We start from the raw sequence: 16,536 nt of genomic DNA, 5'->3' as shown, positions 1-16,536 counted from the left end.
TAATATTGTAATATTGTCTGTTGAAAAGAAAAGAAAAGAAAGCATATTCCAAACAAGTTTTTGAAAAATAACTTCTGGTACTACATTGGGGAGGATTTTTCTATATGTGAGACACTAATTTATGGAAGATACTGACTTGTTTATTATCATTAGTAGCTGTTCTGCCATCCGTTGTGGTTTGGTGTCCAAGTACGGGCTCCTTTCCTGGTGCACTGATTTCATGCGGGCCTGTGCCATAGGCCAGCTCCGGCCCTTTCCACTCCCCTTCTGTTTCCCAGCTCTGGGCGTAGCTTTTTGTCTTTCTCGTCTTGGTGATGAGAGACTGGCGGTGGTGGTGGTGGGTCCCCCTCGCTCCCTTTCAGGATAGCTCCCACTTATACCTGGTGCATTTAGATTGGAACTTAATTCTGCTTTTTTCATTTGCATTCTTTCAGCCTGGGCTTTTGCCCACATGGATTTTTATTTTATTTATTTATTTGTTGAGGAAGACATGGAAGTAAGCACCTTGGCGCTTTTTTTTTTTTTTTTTTTTGTTATCTGCTTTATTCCTATTTAGCTGTTTTGTTAAAATGATTAACTAAGGGATTTGTTACAGCCTCCTTAAGCAGCTCTTCTCTTAGGACTAGCTTTTTGCCATCTTAGGATCTTGAGACAAATCCTGGCTATTCTAGCCACCACGCTTGTTTAAGCACAAATATGCAAAACTTGCCGATCAAAGAGAACAGAGAAAAAGTTCCTATCAAGAGGGCCTACTTGAAACACAAGTAACTGAGGTATTTCTGTGTGCTAGTGATAATGAGAAAGCAAAGAGAAATAAGGAAGGGTTGTCAGAAAAATGGGTATTCACAAAATGACTTTGTGTGCCTTTTTTTCATGGGACAAAATCATTATTACAACATACAAAAGGAGTTCATTATGATATGTATTTATAGAGTTCCTGGAGTCTCTTTTGTGATTGTAATCCACTTGATTTGGTTGCACATAGCATCTAGACTTCCACAAGCCATTTCAGTCTCCTAATTTCGTATGTTCATCTGGGCTGTGTAGGAGAGAGTTTAAGCTGGTTGTAAATTATGTGGGCAGAAACTGGAAGATAAATTATGTAAAACAAGGGGAAATTATGTATTTTAAAGATGACGTGGCAGAAACTTATGATTGCTAAAGTAGACCTGAAAATTGTGAGATTTTTGCATTATATGTGATGTGTTACCTTTTTTTTCATTGGTGAGGTAGCTGGCACAAAGTTGCGCCTGAAACAATGCTGCTTACCTAGTGTTCCTGTGCCAAGTCACTTGTCAGCGCTAGCGTCCATCACTTCCTTTGTCTGTAGGGTTTTGCTTCCAGATTTCCTTATTGCCAGATGAACGGTGAGATCATGTATTCTGCCTACGCAAAACTTGCCATACCGTTTCCTCCAGGATTCAAATCCAGTAGTTACCCCAAACACTTACTGGGGTAGAAGCATATTTTCCAGAACAAATTTGGTCTTGTTTTTACAATTCTTGTAAGTTAGCTGTGGCAAAATACTTGATAACTTTAGTGGCAAAAAATACAGTTGTTTTCTTACAAAATAAAAATAAAAAAACTCAGTTAATAATAGAGTACTAGTGGAAGTTGCATATTAAAATATTGTATTATGTCTCTCTTTTTTTTTTTTTTTTTTGGTCTGAATATTAAAATGATTTGTTGGGTGGTACCATTGTGCCATCCATTTATTTGATATATAGGTTGAGTAAAGCTTGCTGATACCAGCGATGATTTTAGGGCAATAATGTTAAGGTAATCATAATGTCAAACGTCTTGGAGACGTACCTTTCATGTTAATAAACGCACCTGTTTGTAAACAGCAATAAGAGGCATTATTTTGACCTAGCTTACAAAAAAAGTAGAATAAAAGAAAGCTGAACGACATCAGAGTTTTTTGGGTAGCGAGTTGGTATCTAGCTGGTCATTGCTGTCTCCTAGATGGCAGTTGTTAGCTAATGATATTCCTGGAAGCTTGTGGGAGGAAGTGCGGCGTAAGAGGATTTTCATTCTTGCTTGCAGAGTTACTGGAATTCTTTACACATCTGTGCTCTGCATTAACTGATAGAGCTTGGTCTTTTCTCCAGCACTTGGTTTTACAGCACACAACAGAAAACTAGCTTAGCCTGGGAATAGCCAGGGAACTTTGATTGCACTGGTTTGGGCAAGTTCTGTAGTTACAGAAATAAGCTGATGTGAAACTGGCTGTGTATAATCAGATATCTCCTGAAAGCGACTGAGATGCTTGCAACATGAGGCAGAGCAGCTGTCAAAAATGTTTTTGTGCAAATGTGGTTATCTTTATTTTTGGACTAACCCGCATTTTGTCTTCACAGCAGCTATACTTCTGAATGGAAGTGGCTTGCAGACAGAGCTAGAGTTGGCTGCCGTTGGACATGGCTTCAAGCCCAGATTTCAGAACTAGAATACAAAATCCAACAACTAACTGACCTTCACAGGCAGATACGTGCCACCAAGGTATTGTCTGTAAGCTCGTAGATGGGCTCTTCAAATAATCTTTTGACAGTGTCTCTTGTAATTTTTTTTTTTTTGCTTCCTCGTTGTTGTTGTTGCTTTTCCCCCAGAGTTCTGGTATCCAAGCATACTATTGCATACTATTACAAAGGTTAACGAGAAAGGCATCAGGGCTAAAAAGAAGTGTTGTAGTGTAGAAGCATCAGTACAGGATTGGGAGCCAGGAACTCTTTACGTTCCTATCCTTGATAGTGACTCTGCTGATGACTTTCAGGGACCTGGGAGGAGGTACTTCACTTACCATGCTAGTCTTTCCCTCTGTAGAAGAGAAGAGATTTGTTTTTCAGGAGAGGGTGGTTTGTTATCTTTTTTGTGTTAGGGGATTTTTTTTTTCTTGTTATTTAAGTGAATGTTTATGCTGAGGATTAGTAAGTTAATGTTTGTACAGTGCTTTGAACAGGTCAAGGATTAATTATTACTAAAATTCCAATGTGTACAACTCATGTACTAGTTTTTTTAAATCAAACTGGCTAGACAGTGGTAAGTCACATTCCTAAAACATTAATAATCTATCTATCAGTTTAATGGGCTGTCCAGGTCATTCTCATGTGTAAGAAGCCAAAACCTGTGATAGTTCTGGTAGGTGCCATAGGAAGGGGTCTTAGGAGAGGGCTCTTTGACTCATCATTTCTGAGCCTCATGTAGGTTGGTTTGTCTTATGTTGGAGCTAAACGAGCACAAATTTAAAGGAGGTAGTGGATGCTTCGGACTTTATCTGGCTGAACCTGAGTCTTGGAGGGAGGAAGAACAGAGAGAAAAATCGCTATAGAGAGCATTTCCTTCTGATTGCATAAAGAATTATTCTCTCTTCTCCTTTTGCCCTTAAGGCCCTCGTTTTCCTATCCAGCTTTGTGTCTATTCTGCTCGCAACGTTTTTCCCAATCAGGTTTTTCTTTAAAAACAAGTTGAAGAGCTTTGTTTGAGACTCTCTCCTGCCTCTTTGTCCATAGAAGTGGTCAGAGATTTCATGTTTTAGGGAGGGGAGAGAATGTCCATATCTTGCTGTTGTCCTAAATGCCAGGTACAGGTACCCTGTTGCAACTAAAAGCTATCACGCTTCAGATGGCATAGGTCTCATGAGCTGGAGAACAGGCAGAAATCCGCAATAGAGAAATGAGAGAAAGAGTGCTCTTTTAGTCATGCATTTTCTTCACATTAAGTGGTATGTTGGCTTGGAGCCTAGTCATCTTCCTGGTGGAGATCTTTAGTGACATTCCTTTTTGCAAACTTCATGCCCCTTTTACTAGCTGTGGGGTTCAATATTTGGCTTTATGTCCCTTAGAGAAGATAGACATGTATTTTTGTTGGCTCTGTGGGGTTTTTTTCCCCTTTTTTTCTTTTTTTTTGGGAGCGGGAGGTGGGAGGGTATATGTATTTGCAGCGTACCGAGACAGCAGCTTCGGAAGGACACAGGACAGGCAGGCTGATAGAAGAGCTCTTTGTTTTCATTTAGGGCTGCAAAGGAGTTACACAATATCATTAGAATTTGTTTGCTGTGTTTGATGGTTTCAAAGTGTTTTTCTTGTGTTATAAGTGGAAAAAAAGTGATTCATAGCCAGTTTACAATGACTTCAAGCAAAATGCCACACCTCTAACACAAGAACGCAGATGGTTAACTTGTGGGCAGTTTTCTGGCCTCTTGCAGTGTCTTCTCCATTCCTGTGGACCCAGAAGTCGCAACTCTGGGTCTTTGAGAGTGATTCTGTTTTTTTTTAAAAAAAGAAAAGAAAAAAGTGTGTGTTTACATATATTTGTTTGGCTTGTTTGGTAGATATCTGTCTACCTATCTATCTGCCAAACAAAATAATTACATTTAAATTTAAAAAAAGCTTGTTGCCAAAACCTACTGATTGCAGCCAATTTAACTTTTAGTTCCTAGATAGTCAGTCATCCTTTACTCTTTCTCTTTTGTTCTATGCCTGCTACTTCTCTCTCTTTTTATGGTGTGTTTCAGATCAATCCTTTCTTTCCAGGCTTTCTTTCCATGCTTATCACCAGTATTCTGTTAATTAAAAAAAACAAACTCAAGTGGAGAGAGTTGGGGGGGGTCCCCCCATTTGACTGCTATTCTTATTTGTTTTTCTATTCTTCTGACTTTAGAATTTGTGTTTTAGGCTTTTTAGGATCTCTTTTTCCTCTTCTAGTGATCATGGACTATGATATTTTTACTGTCTTGTATTCTAAAGCTATTGAGCTGGCTTGCCCTCCTATTGTGGTGCATTAAAATAAGAGCTATATTTAAATTTCCTTGAATGTAGTGTCTATTCTGTAACTGCTGTGGTCTACAGATTATAGAATGATACTGGCTGGATTCGTTTCCATCTGCTGTAAATGGACAAGCACAGATGGTGGGCTGCTACCTGATAACGAATGTAAAAAATCTAGTGTTGGCCTGATGGAAATCCAGAATCTCTGTGGGCCTTTTGAGCACTGAAGCAAGTCTTTAAGCATCTAGTTGTGTTTTTAAGAGGGTATCTTGGTTGTCAGCTTCAACTTTATAACTTAAACAGGGGAATAAGTGAGAGACACAAGAAGAACAGGGCAGTTCCATGTTTTCTCCTAGTCTTCTCTTTGGAAGCAAATTGCTTTTCTTGTTCTAGAGCAATTTGCTGCTAAGGCAGGTGACAAGGGGAGAGTAAAACTACAGTATCCTTAATTTTCCATAATCTAGGTAAAGTCTGTCTTCCTAAAAGGAATAATACAAGGGTTGCTTGAAGTCACACGATGACAATCTTCCCTCACTTTTTAATAGAATATCCTGACTAGAAAGGAAAATCTGAGACAGTGTAGTTGAGTGATCCCATTCTTTCAATACCTGCTTAATATTTGAGTAACAGTCAGTACTTGAAAACAAATACATCTTTTCCCTTTCTTTTTGGAATAAACCTGCAAAAGTCTGATAGCATTTTCTGAGTATTGATGCTACATGCTCAAGATAGTGACAAAATAATGGGACCATCTGAGGAACCATTTTTGACTGTTTCAAAGTTGTTTTTGCTTATTATTTTATTTACTTCAAAACAACTGAGATGTTACCTAGGAGTGTATTTAGACATTGCTATTTTTGTGATCTGTCTTGTGGAAAACACAACGGGGGCACTCTTTTCCTATTTCTGTTTCTGAAACTCTGTTATTTCGCTACCATAAAAGCCTATATTTATCTCTTTAAGAGACTTGTACTCTAGGTGATGGATCATGACTGATACCACTTTCGTGCAGATGGTCTTGAAAAACAGTAAGATTGATAGAATATTTAGAATGGTCGCCTCTGTGACTATGAAACTAAAAATGCTCACCTTAAAAAAAATCAATTATTAAATTGTAAAAGACCTTTTCGGAATTGTGTCCATCTCTGATATATAAAAAATAACAGCCTTCATGTTTTGTTTAGGTCATAGATGGGAATAAGAAACATAGAACACCTTAAAATGCCCCAGAGAAACTTCTTGGCTGCAAAGACTATAACAAACTTCAAATCAGAAGGTGGTTGTTTCTTACAGGAAAAACCTCTTCTTAAATTGGCAGGCAAACGATCATGTCGTTGCTCTAATAAGTATGAATTTCTGATTTGAATTTTGGCACAGATGTTTAAGCAGTGGTATAAAACTGTAGAGTGATTGTTATTATAAGGAATAACATGAATGATGCAGCTTTTCATTAATAAAAATTGCTGGTATTTCTATATTTTAGGTGTTAAGTGTATGTAAAATCTAGGTTAAGTGCTCCAAAGAGTTGCTGGGAGGGCTTAAGGGGGATGTGCCAGGGTTGACTGCTGCTTAAAAATGATTTAGGAGGGTTAATCTGTTGTCAACCAACTGTGTTCAATTGCTGTTGTCTAGGGGATGGTGATCTTAGAAGAATTCCCATTTCCAAAAGACATTTTGAAGAAGCAAATACAATTGACAGACCAAGAAGCTTTATTAAACGCCACAGGGAATTCGCAAGCTGCCATTGAGAGACAGGATTCTTTGCCGGAACATGATTTTGAAATGTCACCCAGCAGTCCTACCCTGCTTTTACGAAACATAGAAAAACAGGTAACGTAAAATGAGAACAGAAGGTCCAGCGGAGCCAAGTGATTTTTTTCAGAAATAGGCAGGTTCCATGGTGATTACTTACAGAAAGAAAGATATTTCACGCACCTGACAGAGGGGGCTGGTGAATTGAAAGACTTAAATAAATCCACTGGTCACCAGGTTTACAAATTAACCTTTTATTTCAGATGTGTCTGTGTTGCTGCTTTGATTATATCAAAGTGGCCGCATAACCACTTCTAATAGGTCTCCACAAAACTACCTCTCCTTTATAGTTACATTCAGTGTAGCGTTGCCACAGATTGTGTTAGGACACACTTGTGTAAGATGAAAGAGTACAGCTGAAGATGGAGGTACGTTACATTTAAAAACAAACAAACAAAAAACCCACAAAATATAATTGTTGATCTGGCCTTTTCAAGCATCAATGGAGCACTGCCGTTAGCAGCTCTGGACTGCCACGTACTGCTGCCCTCGCCCCGCGTAGGCGTAGCTCTCGCAGCGTTTCACTTTGTGGTGTTCTGAACAGTCCTTTCCAAGGTTAATTCCAGGAAATGCGATGTCGACTGTGGCAGGGTTCTCTTTTGCTAGAAAGGGCATATACAAATTTAGTAGGATCACATTACTGAAGGAGATGCAACAAACTTGTTTTCAGAAGGAATTTATATAGTTAGTGTAAAGCAAACCTAACGAAGATGGTGAGATGCATTAATGCATTACTGTGCTGCTATACATAAATTCTTGGTCACACACACATTCTTAAAATAAGGTAGAAGTAGCTTCAGGGAGTATACCTGTTCCTGAATCTCTGTGCCAGTTTTTCTTATTTGATAGTCATACTCTCCTGCTCTTAAAATGCTTCCCCTGTCTGATAGATCTTAAGCATAACGGACAGGAGTGAGGAGGCAATGAAACAGGAAATATATGTGCTCAGTGCTGGCAGTTGCGCAAGGTAAAGCAAAGAGCATTTTTAGAATGTGGTGAATGTCCCCTCTTAAATGATTGCTTGGAGAATTAAATACATATTTCTAATACATACTAGTCAGTTAAAGTAAAAGCAGTGTGTTTCCTACTACCTAAGTAGTTACAAACAGATGTCCAAGAACTTTGGTTATCTGAAAATGACTTGGGAATAAAGGTGTTCTTCATTTAAAGCATCTCACTGATTTCATCAGTTTTCTCCCCTTTACAGCACCAAAAGCTTTGGGCGGTGGGTTTTTTTTTCACAATCAGTTCTGTAACTCAACGTTGACCCAGAAGGATGAGGTCTGGGTTTCTTCTTGTTCACTGTTGGAAATAGTGATGCCGCAAGCCAAAGTACGTCCATAGTTCGTTGTTCCGCAATTCTTGGGTCCTATATTAAAGAAAAGTATTTGTTAAAAATAAATACCTTAATTTGGGAAGAAAAAAATGATAAAGAATAAAGAGTGACTAAGCCTTGTGATTTGTTTGTTTGTTTATTTATAATTCCGTCTTTAAGTCCTTTCCAAAGCTGTAAAATATTTTTTAAGAAAAACATGTTTTTCCTTGCGTTTTGGATTTCTGCCATTGTTCTGGTACTTTTACATTCATTTGATAGAGGCTTTGCTCCTTACAGATTGAACACTGTTTGGATTTTTTAATCAATCTGCCAGATATTTTACTGGCATCTTGTTTGCTTTGTTTCAGACCTTTTATAATTGACTTGCTATTTCTGTGCTTTCATATCCTTCCCTGAATATTTTATTCAGACATGAAATTTTTACCCGACTGCATCACTTAAACATTAACAGAAAAGACGTGACTGGTAATAAAATGGAAAATAATTTTTTCTGCCTCTTTCTGCGTAAATGGTACTGCCTGAAAATGTAAACAAAGCTACTTATTGGGTAGCCTTTGTTAACTCTTGTTTTAAGTAATCTCAGTTCGTGGTTGATAATCCTACCAAATAATTTAAATATTTTAAACATGTGTGTGCCATTTCAGGTACAGTTCATTCATGTTTAGTATGCAGCCAGCAGTTTCCTTTGAGTAAGCTAGTGGCTCCATTTATTGACAGACTAGCCATTAAGGTTTAACATTTACGACAAAAACATTATGAAATGTTATCTGGAGTTAGTCCGCAATTCATCGCTTTATAAGGAGTAATTCTTAGTCTTAACAACTGAGCTGCTTTTGCTTTGAGGTAATTCTAAAAGTCAGCGTTTTTGGGGAGGAGGGTGATGTTAGGGAGGGTTTTCACTGTCATTTTTGAGGACGTGAGAAGATTTTTGGTCATTCTGTCTGCAGTTACAGTGGTCCTCCTGTAGTTACTGGCTTTTATGAAACCACCTTTCTCAACTACAGTAAGAAATGAAGAGGATTCTTTTAACAGGAAATTACTTTGAGGCAGCAAAGTGTACAGTAAGGAGACAGCAGATCTTTTTCCTTTTGAAATGATCTCTGAAAGGCCAGTTAACAGCTCTGAGCTGCAGCTGTTGTAACATCAGCTGTAAAAATGTTCTGGTTTCTTCTGCCTTTTTAAAAACCTTTTGTTCAAATACAAAAATCACTAATGTGTTTTGTACGCTGCTTACCCAAATGTCTAAAATATGTCCTTGGCTGGTAGTTGAGCGCTTTTTTGTTTGTTTGTTTTTTGGTTTTGTATAGTTGTATGTAATTGTGAAAGGAAAGAATATGCAGTTCTTGGTTATTTAGAAGCAGAAACTAAGTATGATTATTCCATGATGTATGAGTGTGGGATCCCAAGTAGGAAAAACAGAACAAAACCCCAGAACTTTTGAGCTGTTAGGTCTGGGTGAAAGTCTGACTACCTTTTTTTCTTTCAGAGTGCGCAGCTGAGTGAAATCATCAGTAGCTTAATTGCTCCGCTCAATCTGTCTCCAGCTTCTTCTCCTCTCTCGTCCAAAACTTGTAGACACAGACAGCTGGTCAATGGCATCTCCTTCAGGTGGGTGACAGTATGGGGCATTTTGCTTGAGAACAACTGCTGGTAATGTTACATAGATCAAACAGATGAACCTTACAGTAGTAAGTTACGAAAAGAGAGCTGTTTCCTGTAAACTTCAAGAGAAGTAAAAGTGTTGCTTGTAGGGCTCAACGTAGTAGGTTTTGATTTTGTTCGTAAAGACATCATAAAATTACACAGTTACTGTAATTGCGTTTGAATACTGGTATGATGAATGTATCTCTGAAGTAGCAAAGGGAAATAGTAAATAACACAGTACTTTTGATTATTTAAAACTTTAGATAATCTGCCATCATGAGTACTACTTTGTTTCTGGAAAAGTGACAAACGAGTCTTTATTAGATGAGTAGGGTACGTACGCAGTGTCACCTGTGCCTCAACGTGGGTCAGTATCTGTGTGCCAGCTTCGTTAATTTTAAGCACATCTTCAATATGAGGCAAGATTTATCTTTGTCAGCTACTTTTTCAGTAATTTTTGAGAGAGTATTTTTCAGTTTTTGGTCTTCTGTTCTGGATGGATTTACCTGCCATGAAGATTGTAGCAGCTTGAGAATAATACCATAGAAAAATATTTCTCAGTACTATTCCACACTTGTTAATAACAGTATTCAAGGATTTTAAAATACGGAACAGACATTAATCAGTGTTAGTCTCAAAACAACATTAAGATTATTGACTACTGTCCTGTCTTATAAAAGGCCTAAACATGTAGGCTGTTTCTCCTGCAATATTGTTAATGTGATTTGGGGGGGTGGAGGGGTTACTGAGTTATTCATAGGCCTTGATTAAGATCAGGTGGATGAAGAGAGGGCTCACTGTCTGCTAGGGCCGGGCGGTTTATGGCAGTGTCTGCAGCAGAACATAATTCCCTGGCTCCCGGCACCGAGAAGGGCTCGGGGTAGCCGTGCCGGCTGTTTCAGCAGCTTTGCCGCAGAAGCCGTAGCTTCCCGCAAAGAGATTATACTGAGCAGCTTGGGTGGGCAGCTTCCATAACTGCCGTCTGTTCCAAAGCGATTGGGTGACTGCGCCCTAAATTTAAGCATAAAGGGGGTCCTGTCCTGTATTATTCACGTTCCTGATGTATCAGTCATTTACAAATAAGGTAGGGAAAAATCAGAAGATTCAGCTGAATCTTGGATTAAAAATAGTACTGAAATAGGAGTTGCAGTTAGAGGTGGCTGTGTGTAAGGAGAGAGATGTTCAGATTCTCAGAAAGCTGTGTCTTGAATCTGTGACCTTTTCATGAAGCAGATGGAGAAGGGGTTCCTGCTTTTAAATGTTTTTAGAAGTGCATGAAGTTGACTTCGTGATGAGGGGCTCTAGCGATGTCACTTCAGGCCACTTCTGTACTTTACTTTCCATTGGGTGTTTACGAGGAACTGTCAAACTGGTCCTCTTTGCATGTCATAAGCAACACAATTGTTTGCTCGGGTAGCGCTGTCTCTAAGACTGGCTGTTTTCCACTGATGGCCAAAGAAGAATGGGAGGACTTGGAAGATTTTTCTCAGTGCAGTAGCTCTAACTGGAGGCGGTGAGTTAGGTATTGGAAGGGAATCTAAGAAACTGAGATCTTTCTATATGTCATCTTGAAAATCAGATAAATATTTGGTTTTAATTTTTCAAGCTATACAGTAGAGTAATTTTCACCTCTCGTGAAGTGTTTTGAGGTCTACAAATAAGTACTACTTTTTACAGGTGGTAATCGAACAGAATATAGCATGGTTATCATGGAAATCCTGCAGGGAACTTCACTGTCTCCTTCTACTTTTTGTTTCCTTGAACATATTTAGATTCTTCTGTTCTCTTTTTCTGTCTTTCTTCTTTTGTCTGTTTGTTTTCTGCTTTGTTTTGTTTTGGGTGCAGTTAATTCACACTGTGGTGTATTGGAGTTAACTTAATTCTTTGGCTGCTTCTCTTCTCACTTTTTCCAGGGTGCTCTCCGACTGTATTATGTACTTGAGAAAGTGGGTCAAAATAAAATGGAAAGTAATGCGATTTTTGGATTTTGAAGAGGAAAAAGAAAGGATGATAGCTATTTTTTACTTAGGTAAATTCCTGAAATTATTTGTAGGCTCTTGCCATGAAAGATACAGTAGTCCATAGTTAAAGTAGGTCTAAGCCTGAGAAGCTTTGAGGTTGGCAGTCCTGGAATTGCTGTATGGTCTGTTACTTGTGTGTTATTCCCAGGGGAATTGGCGGTGTATGTATGGTTCCTGGTTGATTAAATGTGCATAACCTTGAATCGTCATTTGCCAAGGTCTAATTTCATTAGTAGATTCCTTTTTTATGTAGCTCTTCTTGGGATCCAGATTCAACTGATGTAAGATCAAGCCAGATGCATTGTGTGAAGGTAAATATAGAAGCAGTTCCTTAAGCTGGTGATAACTTTTCTTATCAGGAGAGGGAAATTTCTTTACTTCAGTACAAATAGAGCCTGTCCTGTGGCTTCTCCTGCATACGTGAACCTGTGAGCAAGGTCTCTACTCCTTAGCTAGGCTGCCGTGCCAGAAAGGCCAACCTGGCCTGGGAAGCCCGTGTGCACAAGTGGCAGGAAAGCCGTGCTGCTGTATACTGGAGCTCCGAGCCACAGAGCCGACCTCCGCTCTGTCTGAAAATGGAGCTGGGCGTTACTCTAAGGCGCAGGAGAGTAAACAGAGCAGCTGGCAAAGACGGCAGGGAAATTATCCAAGAGTTTGGCAGACCACCTGAACACAGTCAGGAATGGCAGAATCAGAGCCTGGATGAGAAGGTGACTTTTGTGTTGATTTACCTGTCTAGGTTGCCTTTCATATAAGAAGGAAATATATGGATGTCCAGAAGTTGGACTTCATACTATGTGATGTCAAAACAGATGACTGCAGAGAAAACGTTTTGGAGATTCAGGGAAAGTATTTAGGGAAACTTTCACGTAGGCTTTAAATACTGTTAAAATTTTCTTTCTCAAACCTTAGAAATGTGGTGTTAGCAAAAAGGATGTCATGCTTCAGTATTTTTGGCCATTTCTTGATACTTACTAATGTTTCTTTAAATACTTTGTACCATTCTTCCTTTCATTAGCACCTTTTTTCCTCATTGGGTCTGCTTCATTTGTTGAGCGTTTCTGATGTGCCAAAAGGATATCTCAAATTCATGCCCATAAAACTTTATTACCACACCAGCACAGCATGTGGTGGTGTTTAATCATGCTTTTATAACAATTGCTTCTATTTAATAAAATGTACTGTTAGCAGACAGCTATTTGTCAAAAAAGATCAATAAATGACATTGTAATAAATTAGTTTTCATGTTTCATTACATAACTTTACTAAGTGATATAATCAACCTGTGACTTACCAGATAAAATTCATGAGAGAAAATCACCATTCGTGCTGGCAGATTACCTGTTATGAGCCAACAGATACCTTATATACCTGCACTTCTCAGGCAGTTCAGTGTTGCAGGCAAGGTCTTCAGTATTGTACAAATAAATGCACACTTGAGGGCTTTTTGCAGCAAGCCTTCAGCTTTGCAGGCAGATGTTGCTACAGCAACAACATAAAGTCAGGATAACTATAAAAGTGAAGTGCATTCTTCCCATTGAGTCTTTCCCACCCAAATGGAGGGTGTTTTGAATTCTTACCTTGCAACGCACCTTGTTCTGATGAGCAGACAGTCTGTTGTTCGCTGAGAGTGATCCAAGCTATTACATGTGTACTGTTGTCTGGTTTTTGTGTTTTTTAACTGCTCTTGGCTCCATTTTGGCAGATGATAACTCTTTTGTATTACTAAAGATGCAGTTTCAAGAAGTGTGCATGTGGCTAAGGTGGTTAGGGGATGATGTTATAATCGTGAAGTGGATTTAAAGGTGGCAGACTTGGGGAAATCCAGGTGTGACTGAGGCTGAATAATAAAATGTAGCTTTGCATGTGTTTAGGTAAGATGGCGTCACTTAGTGTTTGGAACTGAACTTGCGTTCTTCCAAATCATCTGGGTGCGAGCAGCTGCCAGCTCTTCAAGGCAGACAGATAGACTCAACTCTCCCTCCTCCGCAAGAGCCTCCCTAGGGTGGGCTTTAGCTCCATTTGAGAAGAGAAGGCAAGGAAATAAGAAACAAAAGAATGAAATCGTAAGGAATGAATTTCCAACAACAGTAGCAATTTTAAGAGTGGCAAATCACTGAAAATGAAAGTTGAGGGAAATGGTCCTCTCCTACTTGATCTTGCCACTTTGGGGGTTGCAATATGTCAGTACACAGGCTGGGAAGAATCTTTTCCATACTTTTCCCCTTTACGTGGGGATCGTAGCCCTCTCTCTGTCCAGCATGCTGCTCTTGCACAGAACTGTTACGCTTTTTACCAGCCAGGTTTTCTGCTGTCATCTCATCTCCTTGAGCTTCTCTACAAAGTGGATACTGTTCCATGATAATGAGATAGTAGATTAGACAGACTAATACAATTTGATTTTTTTTTTGCAATGGCTTCATTATGATAGTCTTAAAGGAAGTGTCAGTTGTCTTTACTGAGCAAGGCAGTTGTAGGCATTTCCCTAGAGATGAAGTCTAATAGCCTTGTATTGTTTAAACTAAATATGCAGAGTTCCTACTTTTGATACAAATGTTTCACGCCCACTTGCAGCCTCTATTCTGAGTGGGCACTGGTTTGCAAAGCTTTACTTAAGTTTCAGTTCTTAAAAAAGAAACCTAGAAAATCTCAAAATAATATGGCAGGACTCTAGCTATCCATTTACGTTAGCAGGATCGTTGTTTTGAATGGAATGCAAGTTTGTAAGGAAATATTAATTTAAAGCTGATAGGTGTTAAAAATATCAGAGATGCAATTCTTGAACTGGGAAAAATCAAGAACTGTTACATGCTCAGTCTTAACTTCATTTTGGTATTTGTTTCCATAAAGAGAAAAGTGAGCAAGAATGATTAACTTTCTTTTGTGACATAACACAGAATTAAATAAAGAACAAAACAAAGAACAAAGAGAGCACATGCATGATTTCCTGAAACAGTGTGCTAAAATATTTTAGTGTTTATAAAATTCTCTTAGAATTAGATGGCTAGCACTAATCAGTGCTCAAAACCTGGGTCTGTGCATGTGGAGCATATTTAACTTTTTGGATTTCCTCCCGCTGTTAATTATGACATTGCAGAGCTTCGGACAACAGAGAAGTATCCTCTTCGAGTAGCTGGCTGCTTGATCATCAACACATCAAGAAAAGAAGAAGAGACAGGACAAGACTAAGATCGCTGTCTGTGGCTAATGTGAGCACATCTGCCCGAACGAGGCCGCTTCATAGTTTCCAGAAGAGGAAGCTCTACAGAATGCCCGGGGCCTGTTACTGGAGTCAGCAGGTGAGCCCGCGCCTCACTCTTCGGGAGACAAAACCGAATAGTCCAGCTGTTAGCGTCTGCGAGCATCTGTCTGGTATGGCAGGAGAATGGCGCACGCTGAGCTGGTTATTTGTTACGTTCAGGGAGCGTGTAGTATATGTGGCAGGAGTACCAGCTGTGTCAGCAGGAGCTCCGAGTTAACGAGTTGAACATAAAAATTAAAGATTGCTCAGAATCCTGCTCATCAAATCAGTTTGTTGCATGGCTGTCTTTAAAGTCTTTTTACCTACTGAGAGACAACTTGAGAGCTTTCTTTAGAGGCTTAACTGCTGAGGAAACATGCTACAATGTAAATCTGCTGCTGGCTTTTTTTAGAATATTTGTTTTAACTACAAGAGAGTTTACACAGCTGGTGGCACATTATTTTCTAGGAAATTAAACTGCAATATCTTAATCTTATTTCCGTTTTTGCCATTTCCGATTAGGTACATTGCCTCTTTCATGACTTTTTATGAATGCTTTAAAACTCTTAAAATTTTGTGCATTACAAAGGAATTAATATTTAAAGTGGAAGAAAACATTGCCCAATGTGCAATACAAGGCATATGTGTTCACATCTGATACTTACAGTATATTGTTGTTAAGAACATAGAATGAATTTAACTGTTGTGTGTAAAGCAACAGTAACTAATTTGGGAGCAAAGAGTGTGAACTCGTTGTTTAGAGCAGTGTTAGTCCCAGATGATTCTAAATCATTCATCTTACTTTGCCTCTTAGAAGCTGTGGTGTAATATAGGTGCTTTTGCATCACAACAGAATAGACTACTAGCATTTTCCACTATAATGCTACAGCGGATGTATAGGAATGGAAGTCAGTGACACTTTTGCAGAGATACTTTCTGCTCTCTTACTACTTGGTAATGCATATATTTAAATTACCTTAATTAGTTCTGTCTTTTAACTGTGCCCATGATGCCATTTTTCTACTTTTCTATTACGTTGGAGATGGTCTTATATAAGATATATGGGGAATACAACAGCACTCCTGACAGCCCTTCAGGGAAAGTGTAAGAAACGCTATTTGTGAGCAGCTGGTTCTTTTTAGGGTGGTAGTAGATTCCCAGTGGTTTCATTACATAGGAACAGGGAGATTTTTAAATTTTACTTTAGAATTAACATGTAGAATAGTTAGATGTTCAGCTTTAAGGTAACAAATATATTCTAGACTAACAGAAATCTCCACGTCTCCTCTGCTCATGTCCAGGATTTCCTAGGTGCACCACAGATCTGGGGAGAAACCCCCTCGAAAGGAGGTTCTCTGTGAGTGTGCTTGTTCAGCACCCTCTGTAAAACTACAATGGCCTGGTTTTAGCAAAAGTCCAGCAGAAAGCAAGAAATTTTTATTGAAGAACTGTCCGTTTCTTGTTAGCTTGACTTCCCAGCTTCCTGGCAGTGGGGTTTAAAGATTTCTAAGTAGTTTGGCAGCCTCCCTGGAGGGTTGACCGGGACAGGGGGCGGTGAGAGTTTGGGAGCTCTAGCTCCTAGACACTTAGGCTTTTCATCTTCCTTAATTTGTGCAGCCCAGCCATGGGAGTACAAAGCAGAATTTACATCTTTATTTTCGACTGAGCTGCTTTGCATGCTCAGGGGTTCACCTAGACAAGAACCAAGAAGTGCAT

The 16,536-nt window shown here is 39.0% G+C and overlaps 1 protein-coding gene across 6 annotated transcripts in view; it reads left to right on the top strand.

Annotated features, from left to right (window-relative positions):
- KANSL1L (KAT8 regulatory NSL complex subunit 1 like) overlaps positions 1-16,536 on the top strand; it is a 64,403-nt gene that overhangs the window by 18,999 nt on the left and 28,868 nt on the right. For 5 of the 6 annotated variants that reach the window (XR_010390052.1, XR_010390054.1, XM_064515329.1 and 2 more), the window contains exons 3-6: positions 2,361-2,502; positions 6,399-6,596; positions 9,401-9,522; positions 14,677-14,878. Coding sequence is in view for 4 of the 6 variants with exons in the window: in XM_064515329.1 (XP_064371399.1) it covers positions 2,361-2,502; positions 6,399-6,596; positions 9,401-9,522; positions 14,677-14,878 (664 nt within the window). In the remaining 2 variants the exon portion in view is untranslated. The remainder of the gene's footprint in view (positions 1-2,360; positions 2,503-6,398; positions 6,597-9,400; positions 9,523-14,676; positions 14,879-16,536) is intronic. The other variant, XM_064515328.1, reaches the window with a different exon arrangement.

The sequence above is a fragment of the Dromaius novaehollandiae genome, chromosome 7, assembly GCF_036370855.1.
Source record: "Dromaius novaehollandiae isolate bDroNov1 chromosome 7, bDroNov1.hap1, whole genome shotgun sequence".
Lineage (NCBI taxonomy): Eukaryota > Metazoa > Chordata > Aves > Casuariiformes > Dromaiidae > Dromaius > Dromaius novaehollandiae.
Note: the sequence above shows the minus strand (reverse complement) of the source record. Positions and strands in the feature narration are given on the sequence as shown.